General features: G+C 55.5%; 6 protein-coding genes across 6 annotated transcripts; 2 read left to right on the forward strand and 4 right to left on the reverse strand.

Moving 5' to 3' along the window:
• On the reverse strand, positions 1–873 carry E0L32_005481 (uncharacterized protein; the record flags this gene model as incomplete). Its single annotated transcript, XM_031140007.1, has 2 exons — positions 1–363; positions 459–873. Coding segments are annotated over 2 exons (778 nt in total), but the record flags the coding sequence as incomplete, so codon positions are not given.
• A 642-nt stretch (positions 874–1,515) lies between these two features.
• On the forward strand, positions 1,516–2,665 carry E0L32_005482 (uncharacterized protein; the record flags this gene model as incomplete). Its single annotated transcript, XM_031140008.1, has 2 exons — positions 1,516–2,141; positions 2,215–2,665. 2 exons carry the CDS (start codon positions 1,516–1,518, stop codon positions 2,663–2,665), a joined length of 1,077 nt encoding a protein of 358 aa, XP_030995997.1.
• Positions 2,666–3,595: 930 nt separating this feature from the next.
• On the reverse strand, positions 3,596–4,769 carry E0L32_005483 (uncharacterized protein; the record flags this gene model as incomplete). The annotated part of the gene is made up of 2 exons (XM_031140009.1): positions 3,596–4,195; positions 4,257–4,769. The coding sequence occupies 2 exons, from the start codon at positions 4,767–4,769 to the stop codon at positions 3,596–3,598; spliced, it is 1,113 nt and encodes a 370-aa protein (XP_030995998.1).
• Positions 4,770–9,881: 5,112 nt separating this feature from the next.
• Positions 9,882–14,032, reverse strand: E0L32_005484 (uncharacterized protein; the record flags this gene model as incomplete). The annotated part of the gene is made up of 2 exons (XM_031140010.1): positions 9,882–10,134; positions 10,263–14,032. 2 exons carry the CDS (start codon positions 14,030–14,032, stop codon positions 9,882–9,884), a joined length of 4,023 nt encoding a protein of 1,340 aa, XP_030995999.1.
• Positions 14,033–16,606: 2,574 nt separating this feature from the next.
• On the forward strand, positions 16,607–17,662 carry E0L32_005485 (uncharacterized protein; the record flags this gene model as incomplete). The annotated part of the gene is made up of 2 exons (XM_031140011.1): positions 16,607–16,705; positions 16,778–17,662. The coding sequence occupies 2 exons, from the start codon at positions 16,607–16,609 to the stop codon at positions 17,660–17,662; spliced, it is 984 nt and encodes a 327-aa protein (XP_030996000.1).
• Positions 17,663–18,051: 389 nt separating this feature from the next.
• E0L32_005486 (uncharacterized protein) lies at positions 18,052–20,689 on the reverse strand (the record flags this gene model as incomplete). The annotated part of the gene is made up of 5 exons (XM_031140012.1): positions 18,052–18,225; positions 18,289–19,904; positions 19,957–20,017; positions 20,080–20,223; positions 20,558–20,689. The coding sequence occupies 5 exons, from the start codon at positions 20,687–20,689 to the stop codon at positions 18,052–18,054; spliced, it is 2,127 nt and encodes a 708-aa protein (XP_030996001.1).
• Positions 20,690–21,168: the final 479 nt, after the last annotated feature.

The following is a 21,168-nucleotide window of genomic DNA, read 5'->3' on the forward strand; positions in this document are numbered from 1 at the left end:
CCGCAGGGAGGAGTGCGAGGTGAGCGCCGTGCTCGACGGCGCGGCGGAGCCACCTCGCCGCGCGGGCGTCGTCGCCCTCGCGCGCGGCGGCGAGGCCGGCGAGCGTCAGGGCGTCCGGGTCGCGCTGGCCCTCGGCGGAGGCCAGGTAGGCGTCGAAGCGCTTCTGGGCGGCGCGCGTGAGCCACGCCGCGCGCTCGGGGGGCTCCCTGTCGCGCCGGACCTGGTTCTGGAAGGAGACGATGGTCAGGGTGGAGGGGAGGTGGCCCTGCTCCGAGGCGACGTGGAGCATGTGCAGGCCGAGGATCCACTGCTCCGGCAGGCGCGGGGAGGAGAGGAGGAGGCATGCTGCGTTGTGCAGGGCCTCTGGGGAGGTGTTGTTTTCTGTGTTGCGCGCGCGCGGGTGGAGTTGGTTAGTAAAACGGGGGGGATGCAGGGAAGGCATGAGGTTCTTGTCTCACCCTGCAGTATGGCCCTCCAGGGGATCCTGTCTTTCTCTTTCAGCATGACTGTGATGTACTGAAGGATGAGGTCTCTGGCTGCCTGGGGCGATAGGAACCCGGTGGGCACGACGACGGCGGCGTTTTCAAAGTAGTCGAGGGGCGGAACGGAGGCTGGGTCGTAGAGGTCCGAGTCCTGGGTGTTGGCCGCAAGTGCTGGAGTGCGGCTGCGCTCGGCGGCCCTTTCGGCCCTCACGACGGTCGGGGATCGCCGGAGGACCTTCTTCGTGGCGTAGGATCTCCGGGCTGGGGTGAGCGATTGTATGGCGGCGGAAGCGGGCTGTACGGCCAGTCTAGGTAGCCACTGTTGAGTACATCGTTCCCGGCAGCGTATGAGGGTCCGTGAGGGCTGTGAAGAGACTGCTCTGGCGAGCATGGTCGAGGATGAGATGTAGCAAAGCTATAAAGCGCCTGTTCGCGGGAGCTGTGATGATGATGAGTTGCTCCAAAGACGACAGAACCTCCGATTCAACAATCAGGCCCCATAGACGACACTCTCTCCAAAGTGGAAACTACAAAATACTTTGACCTTGCCGGAATAGAAGAAAGGGATTCAATTGATTAGCATTGAGCTCATAATTGTGAATGATAGAGCCGAGTATCATGATACGAGAATGTAGCTAATCGACATTCATGAGGTGAGGTGAGCTTTTGGAGGCTTGGAAGGGTTCAGAGCTCACTCAGTTAGTGCTTTTACCGGGGGTTGCGGCGGGTGATAGTGGATCCCACAGGCGCTCTGGAGAGGTCGGTTGGCACCCTCAAAGGCCAATCAGCTTGGATCTACTGATCAACCTTATCGATTCTTATCAGCAGAAAAAAGTTTCGGTGCAGTGCTTCACTTGATTCACGGTCTCTCACATCGAGTCGATTGGATGAGAGACTCAAACTACACCTTTGGCACGTACCAGATTCCACACATTAAACGACAAGGAAACTTTCAAATACTTGGATATAGCACAACACTCAAGCAAGAGGCAGATCAAATTAGTCCCCTTGTCGTTCACACCCTTTCACAATCATGGCTCCCCGCAAGACGAGGACGGCAGCCGCTGCTCAGCAGTCACCCAAGCCCGAGCGGTCAAGCAAGCGCCTCTCAAAGAAGGCGGAACCAGACGTCATAGAGCTCTCGTCGGGCTCAGAATCAGAATACGACAGCTCAGGAGAAGCCGAGCAGGCCCCCGCCGCCGGCACTAAGTTCAGCGCGAAGCGCGGGCTCGCTGCAGAGGAGCAGGGAGCGACGCCCGCCTCCAAGCGGCAAAGGAAGCTGCCTGTAAGGGCGGCGCGGGGAAGAGGCGGCGATGAGGGTGCAGAGGAAGACGAGGAGTCATCAGAGGACGGGAGGGAGGAGTTCGTCACCCCTGCTGCGTCCAAGGGCAAGCACATCGTCTTCGGCGACGACGGGGACGATGATGAGGGCCACAATGAGAAGTTCTACACGCCGCTCGAGGCCCCCGCGTCCAAGAGGAACCCCGCCGGATCCAGCCACCCGCCTCCCGTGCCGGAGGAAGAAGACGAGGACGAGGACGAGGACGAGGACGAGGACGAGGACAGCGACGATGAGGCGCCAGAGGCCGTGACCTCGACCAAGGTAGCGGTGACCGACAGCCGGAAGCAGGCAGAGAGGATGGCCAAGGCATTAGAGCAGTACGTCTCGCACCATTTCCCTACCACAGACAGAAAGAGAAAGAAACGCTAACACGACCGCCATCACGTCCAGGCAAGAAGCAGCCCGCAGGAAGAAGCGCCAGGAGCGCGACGCCCTCTTCCGGCAACAGGCCGAAGCGCGCAAGACCGCTCTCCAGGCGTCCGGTAGTGGCGGCGGTGGCGGCGGCGGCAGGCGGAGGGCCGATAAGACCGGCATCCCCGCGCTCTTGCCCGCCGAGTTCCTCGAGTCCGACGAGGAGAGCGAGGACGAGGAAGCGGCGGCGGCGCTGCTGGCCAAGCCGCGCAAGATTACCTTTGGCGAGGCCGAGCGCAAGCTGTCCAAGGAGGGCAGGCCGGTCCGCGACCAGCAGGTCGGCTCGACTGTGTATAGGGTCGCCGCGGTCAAGGGCGACCAGAAGCTGGCGCCCAAGATGCAAAAGTACTCGCGAAGCACCAAGGAGGAGATGCTGGGGAGGAAACGGGGTGTGCAGAAGAAAGGCGGTTTTCTGGCCAAGAGGAAATAGGAGTAGGGGTTGAAAATGGAGGACAAAGGCCCCTCACTGATCACTTCTTTTTGTCGGCATCTGGTATGGTAGCGAACATTGAGCATAGCTCTAAATCAAATTGCATCAGAATGATCTGGATTCTGGAGTTCCATCAAGCAACTTGTGTGGAAGATTTTGACACCTTGAACCCATGGGATTATTCATCGGCGCATTTGGAAATTGTCACAAGCTGTGCATATAAACGTTGATCGACATCATGTTATTGTCTGCCGTCTGCCATTCTATATACCAACTTGCCCAAAGGGCAGGGTTTGTATACCCAGCACATCTTACCCAGGTTCAAGACTGCCAATGATGTATGCACGCCTTTCAGGAACCTCCCGATATAAAGGTCCAGTCCGTCCGTTTCCACGCAAGATGAACATGTCTTGCTTGTGCCCATATGCGAATCCAATGTTTACGCTGTTTGACAGCGCCTCTTGTCGGCAACTGCCCCAGCGTAGAATAATATGTACAGTAGAATGAGGTCTGGCCTGTTGGCGTTGAGATGACACAACGCCAGGTCCAGAAAAGAAATTTGATGATAAGACCGACCCGCCCAGTTATAACCTGCAAATGCCAACCCAATGTCCTAGGCCTTATCTGCCTTTTACCCGATACCTTGCACCCTGCCCATACTAGGCTTTTGAAGACAAGTAGGAAATGAATAATAAAGATTATGCTGGAAAGGGTCGTGATTGGTCGACCGTAAAATGAATGCTGAAGGCAGCCTTGGTGGAAGAGAAATTAAACTAGTGATTTGGGGGTATCAAAACGGAGATGACTTTGTTGGAAGAAGAAGACTAGGTAATGAGGAAGAGAAGTATAGGGGAGTGAAGGGCGGCCCCTTTCCGTTCGTACAGATCGTGTTCTGAAGCAAGTTTTCATGCCGTCGTTCAGCTGGCGCCACTACAGCAACCAATGAACAGCAGCAACCAGTAGGATGACTGGGATCAGCCATGACGGTCCTTGTCGAGGACTGCCGGGCGCCGCGTTGGCGACAATCGCCACTGGCAGTGTATCATTGACGAACTCCGGGCCGCAGAATGCTTCGACCTGCTGCGCAGCGGGAACATATGTGTCAGCAATGGCGAGCTTCCGGTTCGCGCTCGCGGCTTGAAAGATTGCCATGGTTCGTTGCAGGCACGTATTGCATGTCGGAGTAGAGCTGCGAGGCAACGTCATGTTGAGCGGCAAGTAGTAGAAGTAGACATTGGAGGGAGTCGACAGATTCGTCACTGCATTGGCGTAGCAGTACATGGACGTTTCCGGGTCCTTCAGACACGTTGCTTGATAGAGCGACTCGTAGGCGCTCATACCAAGGTAAGCCTGGACAACGATCGAGTTGCGGAGCTGATAGTCAGTGCCGCAAACATCTGGATCGATGAGCCTCTTGGCAAGCGTTTTGAGATACGGTGAGCATGTAGTCACGTTGGCAGAGCATGAGGCGTCGAGAACCTGTGTTATGCTGACAAGGGACTTGGATGCCTCGAAAAACGACCGCGACGTCTGATGTACAGTTAGCAGACTGGTGCGAAGGAACATTTTACGACCCAATAACAATACTGACCTGGAGAAGTGTGGAGATGGGATAGCACTGCTTGAACGTAGGGTCCGTCAGGAACGCGTTGATGAAGGACGGGCAAGCGCCATTGCCATCTCCATTGCGAGAGAAATTGGACGCGAGGTTGCTATCAAAAGGACTTGGCAGAGGGCTTGCTGGAGCGGCGTTTGCTCGAGTCTGCTGGGTGATAGTCGTCACTGGAACTTTAATCGTCGTCGTTACAGATTCGGATGCAGCTCTCTTGTGCCGTCTGAGTTCATGTTCTTCCTGGGACAGCATGGTCCAACCCCCGTCTTCTAGGATCGGGATTCGTTGATCCACCAGCAGGGTCTCAGTTGCCGCGATATCCGCGGTGATCGACGCCGCGTTCGCTACTGAGAGGAAAGAGAGAAGTGTGAGGAAGAGAGCCAGCCATTGCTGCAAGCGTGGTCGACGACGAGATAACACATGGCTCGAGTCTTTTGCAATGTGTTGAGTCCTCCGGCCACCTTGAGAGGCGGAGATGAGAGCTGAAGCCATCATTGCAGAGCCGCAGCGGGATGTAGCCGGTTTGGAGAGAGCATTACTTGGCGGCAAGGCGTGAGGTTCCTGAACGAGTGACTGATAACTGCAAAAGCAGGCTAGGTCGAAAAGCGCGAGTAGAGGCCTGCGTTCTGGAGGCTCTCTTTCGTTTTCCTGTGCTCTCGATATCCAGAGATAACCAAGGCGATCCTCCCAGGCGCATAGGACCTATTATACAGACGGCACAGCGAATATGGCGGAGAAGGCGACAAATTCTGCTGGTTGACGTGGATAGAAACTTCGGACCAATATGGGCGTGACGGGTAAATCAACAACTTGGTAAAGTTGGATGTTTCCCGCGTGGATGGGCTGCCTGGATCCAATGAGCGAGAGCGGGCTCACAGACTTATATACGAAGCCTATATGATGGATTTATGCCGTGCCTGGGTTTTTGGGGGCAGCAATGAGCTCGTGCGGGCACTGCGGGGGCGGCCAGACAAGTCGACCAGGCAGGCAGGTAGATCAAGACGTCGACCCCAAGGAGGATGTGATGACGGGCGATAATGGCCTTGGGTGCCTCGAACCAACTTGTTGAAGACTGCCGGTCAGGATCCGGGGCGTGACTGTCGATGGTCCCGTTATGCAGTACCGGAGGCTTCGCCGTGAGAGCAGGCGGCAGAGCCATTATATGAGATTTGAGGAAAAGGAGGACTGAGCAACAGGGGAGACCCATCGACACACCGGGACAAACAACGACCGGGGACCACGGCAGACACACAAGTGACTGGACATGATGGGGGCAGAGAGGCGCTTGCAGGGTCCATGGCCAGGTCACTAGACCCATTGCAACCTCACCATCGCAAAGCGAGACAGGGTGCTGGGGTGGTCCCAGAGCGAGCCGGGCGAGACCCCCCAGCACAACCGCTTACCAGAATGGGGAATGGCTTCACATGGAAATAGACCAGAGATGGAGCAAAAAAAAACAAAGACGGCCTCTGCTTGGCAATATGCAGAAAGGTGTGTGGGCTGCGTATGTATTGTATGTAGCACGGCTAGACAGCATTGGAGCAGATGGGTCGGCCGTGGGCCTTCTCTTGGCCAACTTGGCCAACATTTGTCTTGTCTTCAGTGCCATTGAGACTGGGCAGTGCCAAGCGAAAGTGGAAGCTTCCATCTTCCTGGAGAGCCACGTTGTGGTGGCAGGAAATGATCAGCGCGTTCAACGCGGACGGGACGATCACCTCGAATTGACCCATATAAAGAAGGCTTGCTTGAGGCTGAAGTGCATTTTTGCTATCGTCAACAAGACGACGGCAGCTCATCCCTCATATCGCCATGATCAGCAAATGCACGGCAGTCGACGGCAGACCGAGTTCCCGGCTTGCTCACGCAGACCTCCGTTGCATCGGAGTTGTACGTAAGCTGTAATTCCAAGTGAGTAGCGCAACCCTCGCTGGATACCTAGAATTGGGACCGGTGCTACTGGCTCATACCATTCTCATTTTTTTTCTTGGTCTTCCATGCTGCTGGCGTTGCAATGGTCTTACTTGTAGAAAGCCGCCCCACACCCGCGTCTTGTCTTGGGGGAATACGAAGACACAGGTGCCCACAAGTGGCATAGTGCGGGTAAGCCACGCGGGGTGGATTCGATAGTTTGCATCGCCAAATGTCAGTTCTCACCGTGCCGTCCCTTTGTAAGACTGAGCCTGAGTACCTAATCTCTGTGGATGGGGTGGGAACGGTACCTGCTCTGGAGCCTCTCTCCCGTCCTGGCCCGGACGCCAAGTAAGGGATCACTTGGTCTGTACCACCGCCCGACATCTCGGTGGATGTACGGAATAAGCGGCCCCAGAGTTGCGTTGTGCGTTGTGCATTGGGGGCCCAACGGGCCTTGCCTAGTGCTTTTCCAGTCTTGAGGCGGGAGATGGAGTAGCATTCAAAGGCGTGATAACGAAAGGTGCTTTGGCACTTGTCGACCTTCTTAACCATCAGCTGAATGTACGGAGTCCAAGCAATCGATCGTACCAGTAGAGCAAGGGACCTCTGGTGTGTGCGATGTCAGCTGTCAGCTGGGCATCTGGGGTCGACTTGACAGCGGTACAACTCCGCTCTTTCTTGTACGTACAAGTACAGTATCGAGACTGTCGACAAGGGTCTGAAGGGTGCATCCTGTTCGAGAGGGTGGTGTGGTAGAGGGCTACGGCGTACGTAGTTCAGCCTTCAGCACGTAATCCGAAATGAGCGAGGTGTGTTGTCGTGTGGGCATCAGCGCCAATGCAGGTACGAGCGAGATGCAATGTTAATGGGGCAGACTGGATGCGAGATTGAGGATGCATGAAACAGCCTGACGTTGGATGGCGATTCGCGAAAGACTTGGTTGGCTGGCTGGAATGACGGAAATTTCCTGACGGCGGACGCAGTCACATCACATGTCTGTCAGCACCTGCCTTATCAGTTGTGTGTGCTGTTGCCCCCTTTGCTTGCTGTTCCTGGGAGAGGAGAGGAGAGGAGAGGCAGGAACAAACAGCATCATATTACTTCTCCCTAAAAACCAATATCTGTGCTCATGCATGTACGTACTCCGTACTTACACACATCCACTCGAGCAAATCCACACCTTCATCAACAGCAATGATCCCTCCCATGCATCAATCAATCACTTGCGTGCTTCCCTGTCCCCATGCCATGGATGATGGTACAGATGACAAGGGCAGTTCTAGACCAGCAAGTTTGTACAAAGACGTCCCCACTAACGGGCATTGCAACCGCGCAGGGTGGCGCCGCGTTTTTAGCGAAATTGGCTCGACCCAAAAGCCTCGCAAGCCTCGACGAATCCTCCTCGCAGATTCAAGTCTGCCAGACCACGGCGTCCCCGTTATCATGCGCTTATTACATGGCGTCCACGGTTACAAACGCCACGGTTGAACGGCAGATAGCTTCGCCGCAAGCAAAGCGCAGCGGCCGCCGCGCTTTGCTGTCGACTCATCGCAGACAGACATCGATGAACTTTATTGACGAGACACCAATTTGGTCGTGAAAAGTTCGAAACCATCCCCAACAACACTTAGTTAGCATCTACTCGTAGTCGGCAGCAGAGGGCACAACTTGCCGGTTCCTAACTTGGTCTGTAGTGCGTCGTCGAGCGGAGAATATTACAGAAAATGGCTGTTGAAGGAATGGGCCCAGCGTGCAGGCTCTCTTGCGCTTCTCGGAACCCCCCTGGTCCCCAGGCCTGCTGCAACGCCAACTTTCTCGTCCAAATCGCTTACAAGCGCCTTGTCCTTGGAACAGACCACCGCTTATTCTCCCTTGCAGATACTACAAGAAGTACGCATATGGTATCCGAAGACCCAGACTTGGACTTTCAAGCCTCAAGTGGGCCAAAATACTACTGTGTTGCTTTATGATTATCGAGATTGCACAACTGGTCTTGGCCGAGCCGCTGCTATCTCCCATTCGTCAACTGCAACAATGGAGCTTCTCATCCGGGCCGCGCGGTTCTATTTCTTTGTTCATTACTTTGTACAGTCTTCATAGCACCTATGAAAAACCTCACTCTGAGAACGCTGGCGGTTGGACACATCCTCTACAGTCCTCGGGGGTATCAAATGCCAAATTAACACGCAGGACCTTTCAGGACCATACCTACTTGTAGGCCCGGCGGTGGCCCCCTCGAATCTCGGATCCATCCGTACGACGCTGCACGCCAGTGGGCTTGTAGACGATGCCACGCAGTGCTACCCATCTCAACGTCCAGAGTACTTGTAGAGAAGCCCCATTCTCTCCCAGAAATGTAACACCGCCATCGAGTATCAGGACACGGGGAAGGCAGTCAAGCTGCCCGAGGACCGGGCTATCGGCAGTCGAGCTGTGGAACGAAAGGGGAAAAATGGATGGATGTGCACGACAGACGCCGTGTACAAATGCATTCCACCCATATAGAGTCAGCCGTTACAAACGAGTGTTCTGGCTAGTCACTGGGCTCGATCCCACCCCACGAGACATCCTACACACGTACACCCGCTCCGTTGCGGCTCACACGGCTTGATATCAAACTCCAAGTGGTGCTAATCTCCGGATCACCGAAGCGGCTCAGAAACTGGACCATCCGTCCAAGACCTTGCTTGGGGGCTGTCACCTCTCACGACACACACCACGAAACATAGCCTACGGAGTACCTGGGCCAGTTACACACACCCACCCACCCATACGGAGTACACATATTCACCTGTTTCCCACTTGTCCACGTCCTCCTCCCCACCTTGTCCGTAGGACGGACGTTTGAATCCGAAACCATGTCTCTAGACTGGCGCCGGATGAGACAATTGCACCTGCGCCTCGCCGTATTGTCCGGCACTTACCGAACGAAGACGCCAGTGTCGCTGACTAGCGTCCTGGGAGAAGAGGGCTCAAAGGTGTTCCCTCCTTCGAGAGTGCTTTCTGATGAACTTTGGTGTTTCTTGGGGAACTTCTACACCGCTGGCTCTCTGGATCACATTCCTCGTGCCCACGGGTGCAGCCATTCCGGGGAGGACCTTATGGAGTTGCGAGAGGTGTGCCAAACCATGTGACTATCGTGCTAATGCAGGTACAGGGTGCAATGTAAGACAAATGCCGTAGAACAACCTGAAAAGACCACTCTCAAACGGTACCATGCCTGTTCACATTCCAAGCTGCAGCCCTGTAATAGGTCCTGGTCTTCCATAACTGACGACTGGGGAGGGAGAAGACAAACCCGGCAAAGTCTTGAAAATCTTGAATGAAGATGTGTATTGTATATTTGAGGTTGATCCCGCCGGGATTCAACACACGGGGGTAGAGTGCTACCGTCCGTGCAAGTCTAGCTGAAGAGAGAGGGAAATGTATCGCGGAAGAATTAGATAGGTAGGTATCGGGAGGGGAGTTCATGACAAGACAACTCAACCCAGGTAAATAAAAACAATAGCAGACGTCCATTATGCTCGCAGCAGAATCGCCAAAACATATTCCCCATGCATGAGCTTGCCCTCCCAAATCCAAAATGGAATTGAGCATCCAGGAACTTTTTCTTCTTCTTCTCCAAGACAACCCCCGCTGAAACATCCATCTACAAGAAGGTGGTGTATCGGGGTGGGTAAATGTAAGCCATCATCACCTGTGCTTCTCGAGGCTCTGCAGGTTGACCAGCTCGGCGTACCGGCCGTTCTTCTTCATCAGCTCCGAGTGCGTGCCCTGCTCGACGATGCGGCCCTGGTCGAAGACGTAGATGATGTCGGCCTTTTGGATGGTGCTGAGCCGGTGCGCCACGGCGATGGTCGTGCGGCCCTTGGCCGCCTTGTCGAGCGCCGCCTGCACCACCTTTTCGCTCTCGCTGTCGAGGGCAGAGGTCGCCTCGTCCAGAAGCCTGTGTGCGTGCACGCAAACTCACGTTAGTTTTTCCCATGTCTCATCAAACGGAAGGGCGGAATCCGGTAAAAAAAAAAAAAAAAAAAAACAGGAGAAGGGGGGGGGAGAGGGGGGAGGGGGGCTTACAGAATCTTGGGGTCGCGCACGAGCGCGCGCGCGATGGCGATGCGCTGCTTCTGCCCGCCGCTCAGCAGCGTGCCCTTGCTGCCGACGACCGTGTTGAAGCCCTCGGGCAGGCTGAGGATGAAGTCGTGGATGTTGGCCTCCTTGCAGGCGAACTCGACGGCCTCGTCCGACACGTCCTCGGGCGCGCCGAGCAGGACGTTCTCCTTGATGGTGCCCATGTAGAGCGTCGGCTCCTGCGACACGAGCGCGATGTGCCGCCGGTACCCGTTGACGTTGAGCGTGCTGATCTCGCGGCCGTCGACGTGCACGCCGCCCGCGAGCGGGTCGTAGAAGCGCTCGAGCAGCGCAATCGTCGTCGACTTGCCGCAGCCCGAGGCGCCCACGAGCGCGACGTACTGGCCCGGGTGCACGCTGAGGTTGAGCCCGCGCAGCACGGGCTGCTCCGGCCGCGTCGGGTAGCGGAAGTGCACGTCGCGGAACTCGATGTGGCCCTCGACGCCCTCGACCTTCTCGCCCTCGTTGGACCACGTGTCGATGGTCGGCTTGCGGTCGAACAGGATCTTGAGCTCCTCGCTGGCCTGCTTGGCCTTGCCCATGTCGGGCGCAAAGGAGAAGACGGTGCCGGCCGACTGCGCGCCAAAGATGACGGCCGAGAAGACGATGAAGAACTGGAACATGTCGTACTCGCCCTTGCCGAGGAGGCTGCCGCCGTACCAGAAGCCGAGGGCGAGCACGAGGAACGTCAGGGACTGGGAGGCCGCATAGAGGAGGGATGACTTGAGCACGGAGATCAACGAGGCGCGCTGCTGCGACTCGAGACTCTCCTTGTACTGGCGCAAGACGTCGTGCTCTCTGGTGAGCGACGCGACGGTGCGGATAGCAGTGATGGCCTCGGATGCATAGGACGCAGAGGTGTTGTAGGCCCTCTTGGCACGTCGCTGGTAGTGCGCCAACATCCAGAAACGGAAGAAACCGCAGCCCAGCAGGATAGGGATGGTAGCAGTGCAGACAAGAGCCAGCTTCCACCCGATGACAATGGACAGAGTCAAGGCGCTGATCAGCGTCGTGATGACCATCAGGAGGGTTCCGAGAGTGACACCACTGAGACCGGCAACGTGCGTAGTCTCGGTGGACAAGAACGAGGTCAGAGCACCGGCAGTATTCTCGTCGTGGTCAAAGAAGGCAACATCCTGGCGAAGCATGGTTCGGAAAGCGCGGTCTCGCACCCGATGGACGAGGCGCTCGGAGCATTTCGCAAAGATGACACCCTGGATGGCAAACGAGATGAACTGCACAAACGCCAACATCAGGTACATCAGACACCAGAATGACACGTCGGACCGGATCTGCGGGGTGTTGGCCGGAGTGATCTGTACAGACAAAGTCGTGATGAGTTTGGCAAAGAAGACGGCCTGCGTGGGATTACCACCACCGCAGATAGCAGAGAAGAAGAGAGCCACGAGCATCCACTTCCACTCTTGCTTGTTGAAGCTGGCAATGAGCTTGATCAGCGTCCAGAGGCTATACTTTTTTGTCGCTTCGGTGTGGCGGCCTTGGAGGGCCACGCTCGAGGCAGACTTGGAAGTGGCGGTACGCTTCAACTTGTCGGCAACGTTGTCGTCGGGATCGGGAATGAAAGATGGCTCGTTGGCTGCGGAAGCCTTGCGAACGAGCTCTTCCTCCTTCTCGTTCATGACCTCTTCCTCTTCTGGAGAGAGCTCGTTGACGGCAGCAATGCTCTGCGCGCTGACCAGCTTATAGTAAGCACCCTTACGTTCAATCAGGTCGTCATGGGTACCCTGTTCCACAATCCGGCCCTCGGCCATGACCACAATGTTATGTGCGTCCTTGATGGTGCTCAGTCTGTGGGCGATGGTGATAGTCGTCCTGCCAGCTGACGCGACCTCCAAAGCAGCTTGGACAACGCCTTCGGACCGGGTGTCGAGAGCGGACGTAGCTTCGTCAAGAAGCAATATCTTGGGGTCAGACACGATGGCACGGGCGATAGCAATGCGCTGCTTTTGACCTCCGGAAAGGAGGAAGCCACGCTCGCCGACATTGGTCTCGTACCCTTCGGGAAGAGCCGAGACGAAGTCGTGTGCATTGGCCTTCTTGGCGGCCTCGTAGACAAGTTTCCGCTGCTCGTCCTCGCTCGCATTCTCGTGCGCGGTGCCAATCAGGCCGTGCCTGATGTTGTGGAAGATGGTCGTGCCGAACAAGACAGGCTCCTGCTGCACAAGGGAGATGTTCTGGCGGAGCCATCTGAGATTCAGCTTGCTGATGTCGTGGCCGTCTAGGTAGACAGCGCCCCTGACCGGGCTGTAGAAGCGCTCGACGAGGCCAATGATGGTGGACTTTCCAGATCCCGAAGCACCGACAAGCGCAGTGGTCTTGCCCGCAGGAATTTCCAGGGACACATCCTGCATGACCACAACTTCCGGCCGGGACGGGTAGATATGCTTGACGTTCTCGAGGCGAATGTTTCCTTCCAGGTGGTCCAGCTTCTCGCCCTCGTCAGAGGTCGGATCGAGCGCTGACTGGCGGTCAATGGTATTATAGATCTTGGAAGCGGCTCCGAGGGCGGTGGTGAAAGCCTGCACGTTTGGCGCAACATTGCCAATGTTGAAAGCACCAATCATGACGGACATCATGATGATGAGCACCTTGGACAGGGGGATGACGTTGTCGAGCAGGAAGCGACTGCCCATCCAGAAGGCGAGACCATAATTCAGGTACAGGACCAGCATCATACCGGCGACCATGACGCCGATTGCGCCCTTGACCTTGTATCCGTACTTCTCGGCTTTGGCTAGGTGAACATCGTATTGCTTGGCGAGCCGGTCCTGGGTCCCAAAAGCGACGGCGTTCCGGATCGAGCTGATGACTTCCTCGGCGACACTACCGCCTTGCGCATAAGCAAAGACGGACGATTTGCTATACTTGACAATGAAACTGGAGCCGCCACCCATGACCAGGACCAGTGCCACCACGGTCGAAAAGAGGATCAGGGTCAGCTTCCAGTACTCGACGAAACCGATGACAAAGGCAGCCACAAAGGTCGCGGCGGCGGCGATTGTCAAGGCGACTTTCTCAGAAATGCCTTCCTGGACAAGATTGGTGTCGGCCGTAATGCGAGTCGTAACCTCTCCAGCACCGAGCTTGTCGAAGAAACCGATGTTTTGGCGCATACAGCTTTCCAGATAGTGCTCACGGATCTTGCCGCTGATGTGTTCGCCAGTGTAGATGAAGCCGACGGTGGAGATGTAGGTGGTGACAAACTCTCCAATGGCCAGGTAGATGAAGTACAAGACCAGGTGTGTCATTTCGGACATGAACTCGTCGTACGTCATGGTTTTGAGGTAGATGCCCTGGAAGGTGCCCTGGAGATTTCCAAAGACGACTGTCATGAGCGGTAGAGCGGCACCTGCGGCGATGGCACAGACGGTAGAAACGGCAATGATGAGAAGATCGTTCCGGGAGGCATAGCGGTATAACGTGGCGATGCCCACCTTGACCTCCGGAGTAAGAACCTGTCTCTTGAGGATTGAAGCCTCCTCGGGAGGGAGTTTCTTGAAGATGGCCTCCTCGTCCGTCTCCTTTTGGGGGATGATAACCTTGGAATCAGCCTTCTCCAACGCAGTCGGACTGCGCGAGCGTTTGCCGTCTTCGCCCTGACCTGCGGTTTCAGTAGAGTCCCCATGACTGGAGGCGGGTTTTGACTGGCTAGCGACGGTAGCCTCGTCGGGCTTTTCTGACAGTTCGGGAGCCATTATTGTAGATAATCCGGAAAATAGGTACGAAAATCGGATTGGCGTCAATGTCCTTATAAGAGTGCTGGACCAAACCTGCCAGGTGAGCTGGGCGAGGCGTGTTTCCGGTATTGACTTGAACTTGACACAATGATTGGCTACGAGAAAGCTCTGCAAGCTACCTTCAAGCCCCTTGAGACTGTGTAAGTGTCGGCTCTGCAAACCGGGTAAAGTTCACGAAACGGGATGTTGTCAACCTGGAAAAGGCTTGTTGCATTTCCAGGTAGTTAGGGAGAGTGTCTCAATGTCTCACACCAACACGGACACGGGCACTGGGTGCCTGCGTACAAACAAAAGGGACAACCCGACAATCAAGTGGTCGTCCGACTCTTTAGAGCCTCAGAAGGGACAAGAATAGGGAAAGACTGCAAGTGTTAAAAGAGAAGAAGTCGAGGAGGAGAGGAAAAGCTGTGATGGCACAGCCAAGAATGATAAACAATAAGAGGTCTAGCTCCCGAAAACGACGAGTCGGGTCCTTTCACTGCTACCTCCCACCCACACTAGTACGCTAGCTAGTATGAGGAGAGAAGATGCGAAAAGAGAAAAGAAAGCGAAAGCGACGGGCCTCCACAGCCTAGCGCGGCACACGACAGGCATCAAATCAAGCATCAATCGGCCGGGAGGCTGATGGAGGGCGCCTCAGTCGCCCGAGCGGGCCCTTTGAACCATCCGAGTGTGCATCAGCACATTCATTGACTGTCGAACAAAGTTCCGACTCGCAAGCCACACACACCAGGCAGCAGGGCTCGGGGCATTTGCAATGATGACGTGTTGGAAAAAAAAAGGACTGGAAGGCTAGCGGATGCGAGATACGATACATGCAGCGTATCTCTCTCCAGACTTTGTTTTTTCGGTGCAACCTCCCCACTAACTGAAGCGCTGGAGATGTCGGCGGATCATCTCTACTATGTCCGGCAGTCTGCCCGTCATCGCCAATGTCTTACACACATGCGGAAACATTACCGGTTTGTTAGCTACGGCTTGAGCAAACCCCCAGCGTCGGATATTTCTGACCCCGACTCCCCACACGCCCCTATTGTACTTGTATTTTTAGAATACGCGCCCCTAGCATTGATCTCGATGTTCTTTTTTCCCTTTTTCTGCCCTTGAGGGAGGAACTGTGCTGCCAAAGCGAGTGGTGTGTCGTTCCACGCGCTGAGTAAACATCTGGAGATGTTTCGGTTGGTCCCGACTCCAGCGCAATTTGGTCGAGTGAATCAAATGATGTTTGAATTAAGCAAGGCAAATCAGGACACTAAGCTGGATTGGTGTGCAATCAGCGAACAAACCCCCTGGTAGCTGGTAGACTGTGGGAGTGCTGTAACTAAATGACAGGGGGTGGACACTGGGGACCACTGGAGTCGATTCGAGTCGGGATATCGGGTCCTTCCAGTCCCCGTCTGATTCACCTTTTACGCCTCATCTAACTACGGCGTACTCCGTAATTGGGGGCGTATTCCCAATGGCTGGAAGCTGACTGCATGCGTTTGTGTAGGTCAGACTCCTTCAGGGTACCACAAAGATTTGATGCTACTTCTAGAGTGGGGGTACGACTCATCCGGCCTCCTTTGACTCATCCGGCCGTTCGTAGCTTGGCACACGGCGGCGCTGCCATGTTGATCCTCCGGCGACCCTCAAAAGAGGCCCGGCACACTTGCGCATCCTTCGCCGGCCGGGGTTTTCATTGCAAGCCCTTGTTCTCTGCAGAAAGGCCAATGCTATGTTCAGCCAGCCTATCATAGCCCAGGCTATTTCCTGCGAATGAACGGGAGAGGCCCGCTCTGGATCAACAAGGTAAAGAGGCTCGTCAAGTCATTTTAAGCTATTTTTCAGCACACCTGTCTCCGAATACGCGTATTGAGGCCCGTAATAGATCACATTCCTTCCAGACCCCCGTGTAGCTACCTTGACTTCTTCATCGAAGACGCTTCTATTGCTCATATTGGCATCTGCTTTACGTCGAACGAGGTTTGCACGTCATGAAGCAAAGTGCGTGCAATCTTAGGCCAGCTGTAAAGCAGGGACGTGCTTAGTAGGTACCGTATAGATAGATGCCTTACCCAGCTACAGGCAGCGACAAGGCCACATTGCAGCGCGTTTTGTCTGGAACCCCAGATCCAACCAGAGTGACAGCTGAGTTTCTGTCAGCCCCACAGTACCTAGGCCACCTCTCACTGAGAGGCTACTACGTCAGCAGATTCTCTACTGTTCTCTGCTGGGCGCCACACTGAGCTTCAAACTTTAGCTCCCGACCACGCTTCTTTCACTTCTTTGCCACCACCACCACCAGACTGGAGACAACAATCGGCGCCAGCACGAACATGACATCTGTCCTCTCGGGCTGAGGTTACTGCCTGCCGCCCGACCTGTACGACATCTAGCTCTTTTCATTTTTGATGTGCGCGACGGGAGAGGAGATTGCTTGCAATACAACATTCCAGGCAGTGCACGCCCTGGCTTGAGAAAGAGCTTGGGCAAACTTCCAATTTTATTCAACCTCGACCGGATCGCGACGAAACACACCACGACCCCATCATGCATCTCGCGCCCCTGAAGGCGGCGCTCCTCCTGGGACTGGCCCTCACGGAGCCAGTCGCCGCCGCAAAGCCCAAGAATGCCATCCTACTCTCCGAGGTTGGTTCTCTCCTCCCCTCACCTCGCATTCTCTCATGCACAGTAGCTAACCATACTGCAAATCAAAACTAGGTCCGATCCCTCACCCTCCGCGCCGACAAAAAGACCACCCACCGCCGCGTCTCGGCCATCCCGCAGCTCAAGTGCGTCTCCCCCAGGTCCGTCTGCGACCTGCACAAGGTCGACGTCATGCGCTGCACCAACCAGGGCTCCTCGTACGACGCCGAGGACGTCCAGTGGTCTTGCACCGCCTCCCTGCCCCCGGAGCTCAAGCTCGGCAGCACCGAGGTCATCTGCGAAGGGTACGCGGGGCCCGACGACCCTTACGTCCTGCGCGGCAGCTGCGGCGTCGAGTACCGCCTCGTGCTGACCGACGAGGGCGAGCGCAAGTACCCCAACCTCGGCGGCGGCAGCGGCGGCCGCGGATTCTGGGGCGGTAGTGCCGGCAGTGGCGGCGGCGATGGCACGGACTGGAGCGCCTGGCTGTTCCTCATCATATTCCTAGGCGTGCTGGGCTGGATCGTGTACTCTGCCTTTACAGCAGCGGGGGACAATGCGCAGCCGGGCCGGAGGCGGCCGAGACGCAACTTCTGGGGCGGAGGCGGCGGATGGGGCCCGGGCTGGGGACCCGGCGGAGGAGGCGGCGGCGGCGGCGGAGGTTTTGGCGGAGGATACGACGACCCCCCGCCGCCGTATCCTGGGAGCAAGTCGTATGGCACGCAGGGAGGCTGGCAGCCCGGCTTCTGGAGCGGTCTGGCGGGCGGTGCGGCCGCTGGGTACTTTGCCGGACGGAGGAACGAGGACCGCTCAGGATATAGAGCGGGAGCTACCGATCGAGGTCTTGGTGGCAGCTCATGGGGTGCAGGACCGTCCGGTTCCCGCTCCGGATCAAGCTCCTCCTCCACCTCAACGGCGCGGTACGAGAGCACAGGCTTTGGCTCGACGAGCCGGCGATAGTCTCGTAGATGGGAACTGAGCATTAGCAAATCAAAGCGAGTCAATTTCATGTACACCTCAATTCCGTCTCGCATGGACAACATGGTGAACCGGCCCAGGCACGTTGATATGGACATCCAGAAGCAATGTGCTTCTGGTATAATTTTTGTCATTGCTCGCATAACACGAGCGCTATCCCTCCCGCTTGTTCGGACACGAGGTGTAAGAGTACACGGATCCAAATCTCAAGAATCCATCGCAAAAGGTATCATGCCGCATTTCTTGTCCTCCAAAGCAGACTCCGACGCCTCCCTTCTAGCAAAACCACACCATTTGCATGGCCGCTCCGTGAGAACGAAAAAAAAAAAAAGTGTAAAAAGGTATCCATGGGCCTAAACCATACAGACATCTTACAAATGCACCGCCATGACATCCATCTTGTCAAATGCCTTGTTACAAGTCGGGCACTTCCGCATACGATTGCTGAGCCGCGTCTCGAGACATCCGTGGCAAAACACGTGTCCGCAAGTCTTGACAACCGCATCCTTGAAGTTGTTGCGACACACTGGGCATGTAGCGAATTTCTAGGCCATATCGTTAGCACACACACACACACAACGTTGAGGCTCGTGGAATGCAAGACCTACCCTGAGCATTTCTTCCTCCTCTGATGAATTGGCCAAGCACTTGCCCTTCCAGCTGTCTCGGTCCTTCTGGACATGATCGAGCCTGACGCGGAGCTTCTCGCACTCCGTTTCCTTATCCATCACCTGTTCTCGCATGCTTGCATTGCCAGCGTCCTTGGACTTGACCAGATTTGTCAAATCTGCTATTTGCGATTTCGCTGATTCTGCGCGGCGAAGAGTTTCCGAGTTCGAGGCCTTGAGCGTCCTGTTTTCCTCCATCACCGTGGCATTGGACTGCTTGAAATCGACCAGCTGTTTCTCCAGGTTGCTCAGAAGAACCTTATTCTGTGCTTCAACGTCCTTCAGAGTCTGGATGATTTCTGAGCTCTTGGAATTCTGATGGCGCAACGCCCGGATCTCCCCCGTACGAATATCGGTATCCTTTCGTGCGGCGAAATATTTCTGGTCTGCCTTGCCCTTCTCGAGGATCAGAAGCTGAACCTTGTCCTCCAATGCTGTGAAGTCCATGGTCTTCTTCTGTGCCAAAGAAATAGCCTTTTTGTATGCTTTTTCGACAGAGGGAACTTCGCTCTGGATAGAGGCAAAGTCCTTTTCGAGCTTGAGATACTTCTCCCGCAGTTCTTCCACGGATAAAGCCTCTAGCTCAGGTCGTGGGGTTGACATTGTAGCATCCTCGCTTGGTCGTAGCCTCTCCAATTCCAACTCGAGTGCGGTTATACGGTCCTCCTTGGCGCTGACCAGCTCCTTTATGTGCTCGAGGGCCGTCCTCTCTTGCTCTTGACTAGCTTTTCGAACGGTCAAGTCTGCCACAAGCTCATCTCTCACCGACCTGATGCGAGTCAAGTCATGTTCCTTGGCCTGAACCTGGTCTTCCAACTCGCCCGTGACAGCCTGTGCTTCCCTTTCAAGTTGAGTGCGGAAAGACGTCCTCTCGGCTTGGTACTTCTCGGCTTCCTCTCGAAGTGTCTTGTTGACGGCTTCCAGGTTGTTGATGTTCTTAATCAGATCCTCGTGTCGAGCCTTGAACTGCCTGAATATATCCGATCTCGCGTAGTCCTCATCCGTCAAACTGTCCTTTCGCGTCTTGATGGTTGAGTTTTCGTCTTGCAAACTCTTGTTTTCTGATCGTAGGAGCTCGACTTGTTCTTTTTGCTTGGCGATGACAGCGACTGCCTCCTGGTACTCGAGCTGCAGAGCCTCATTCTGAGCAGACGACTCCACAGAACCACTGCCATTCTCACCAGCTCCAGGGGCAGGTCGTGATGTGGCGTTGGCTAGCGCTTGCTGCTCAAGCTTCTGTACCTGGGCGCTTTTGGCACGGTCAAGCTTCTTCTCAGCCTTGATGTACCGCAACGTTGCCGTATCCAGTTGCTCTGATAGGCTCTCCTTCTCCGAGTTCAAGCGCTCGACCTGTACGTGATACTCCTTCACACTCGCCAGGACCGTATTTAATTGACTTTGCAGGTCTGATGCCTCTGACTTTGCAGGTCCTCCGCTAGCTGCAAGACGACCGAGAAGCGAATCGACAGACGACTTGATCGACTTTGCCTTTTCGCCCAAGTGCTTTTGAAAATCCTTACTATCCTGGAAATGCACGCCGGTGGGAAAGGAATAATCTTGTGCAGGTGTCAGCTGGAATGTCGACGTATTGAGCCTCGGCAAACATACCTTGAGTATCGAGGGCAGTTGACACAGATCCGTCAATGATCAACTCCAACTCCTGTAGAAGCTGCGCACGTGTCAGCAAGAGCGTCGCCCTCAGTGAGATGGGGTCGGTTCGGAGCATCTTACCTGGAGCCACCAGGCATCGATTATCCTCAAATGGTCATCGTGGTATGTCGACTTTTTCTCGACCTCTTCGAGACGTGCTTCGAGGGTGACTTTGTCCCGCTTGTACTCCAGCATCTGCCGGTAGATAGCATCCTTTTGATAGTCCTGCAAGCGCCCTCAGTCAGCAATGTTCCCTTCGCGATCGGATAGCAACGAGGAAGCCAGTACGGGGCATGTGTTTGTTTGTTCTTGGTGGTCATGGAGTCATTCTCAAACAGGCTGAGGAGTAGCGGGCAGGCAGTCCTGAGAGCCGAGCGGGCTGTGACCAGCAAGCGGCGCATTAGCACTGAACACCAGCTGTGCTTGCCTCTCAAAAGGATACGAGAGCGACAGGCTGCAGGCGACAGAGGATTTGGTCGGGTTGATGAATGGTGATGATGTGCAGATGGGAGGGGGAGGAAAGGGGCGGTGGGGGGGTTTGAAAGATCTCGACACCTACCTCTATCCAGGCTTCGTCCTTTGTGTCGCCGCCATCATCTCTCGACTTCCCGCCGCCGTTTAGTTGATGTCGCTTGCTCGGAGGGGCCAAGTCATCAGTGTTGGTGAGTGCTGGTCTCTTCCTGTCCTCCATCTTCGCGAAGGTGGACGGACGAGGCGCGGTGGATGTTGTTGTGGCAATAGGCATGAGAAAAATGCAGGTCGGAGGAGGACAAAGGAGGCAATCAAGACGCCTCTATATGAAGAGAAAATATATGCAAACGGTTGAGAAAAAGCCTTCTAGCCGAGCGACACGGCCCTTGAAGGAGTCGGGAGGAGCATAAAAGAGCGTAAGACAGCAGGAAAAGGTTGAGAGATGGGGATCGAGCCAGGAGGAGACGAATTTTCGAACGTCGAATTCAAGGTCGCTGGCGAGAAAAAGGGACTAACTGAAAAGGCTTAGCCTGCCTGGTCTGGTCGCTCCTGCGGGCTTATCGCGCCAGATATCCCAGGAGTGGGTCCTTTCTCCTCGCGTCCTCCACTCTCCACTTTTCCCATCACTTGCCTTGCGCCTCGATTTTCGAGATTTCGATCCGGCTTCGACTTGGCTTTAGAATCACATTCATATTCTCG

The sequence above is a fragment of the Thyridium curvatum genome, assembly GCF_004353045.1.
Source record: "Thyridium curvatum strain D216 chromosome Unknown NODE_29_length_410198_cov_82.451705, whole genome shotgun sequence".
Classification (NCBI taxonomy): domain Eukaryota; kingdom Fungi; phylum Ascomycota; class Sordariomycetes; order Thyridiales; family Thyridiaceae; genus Thyridium; species Thyridium curvatum.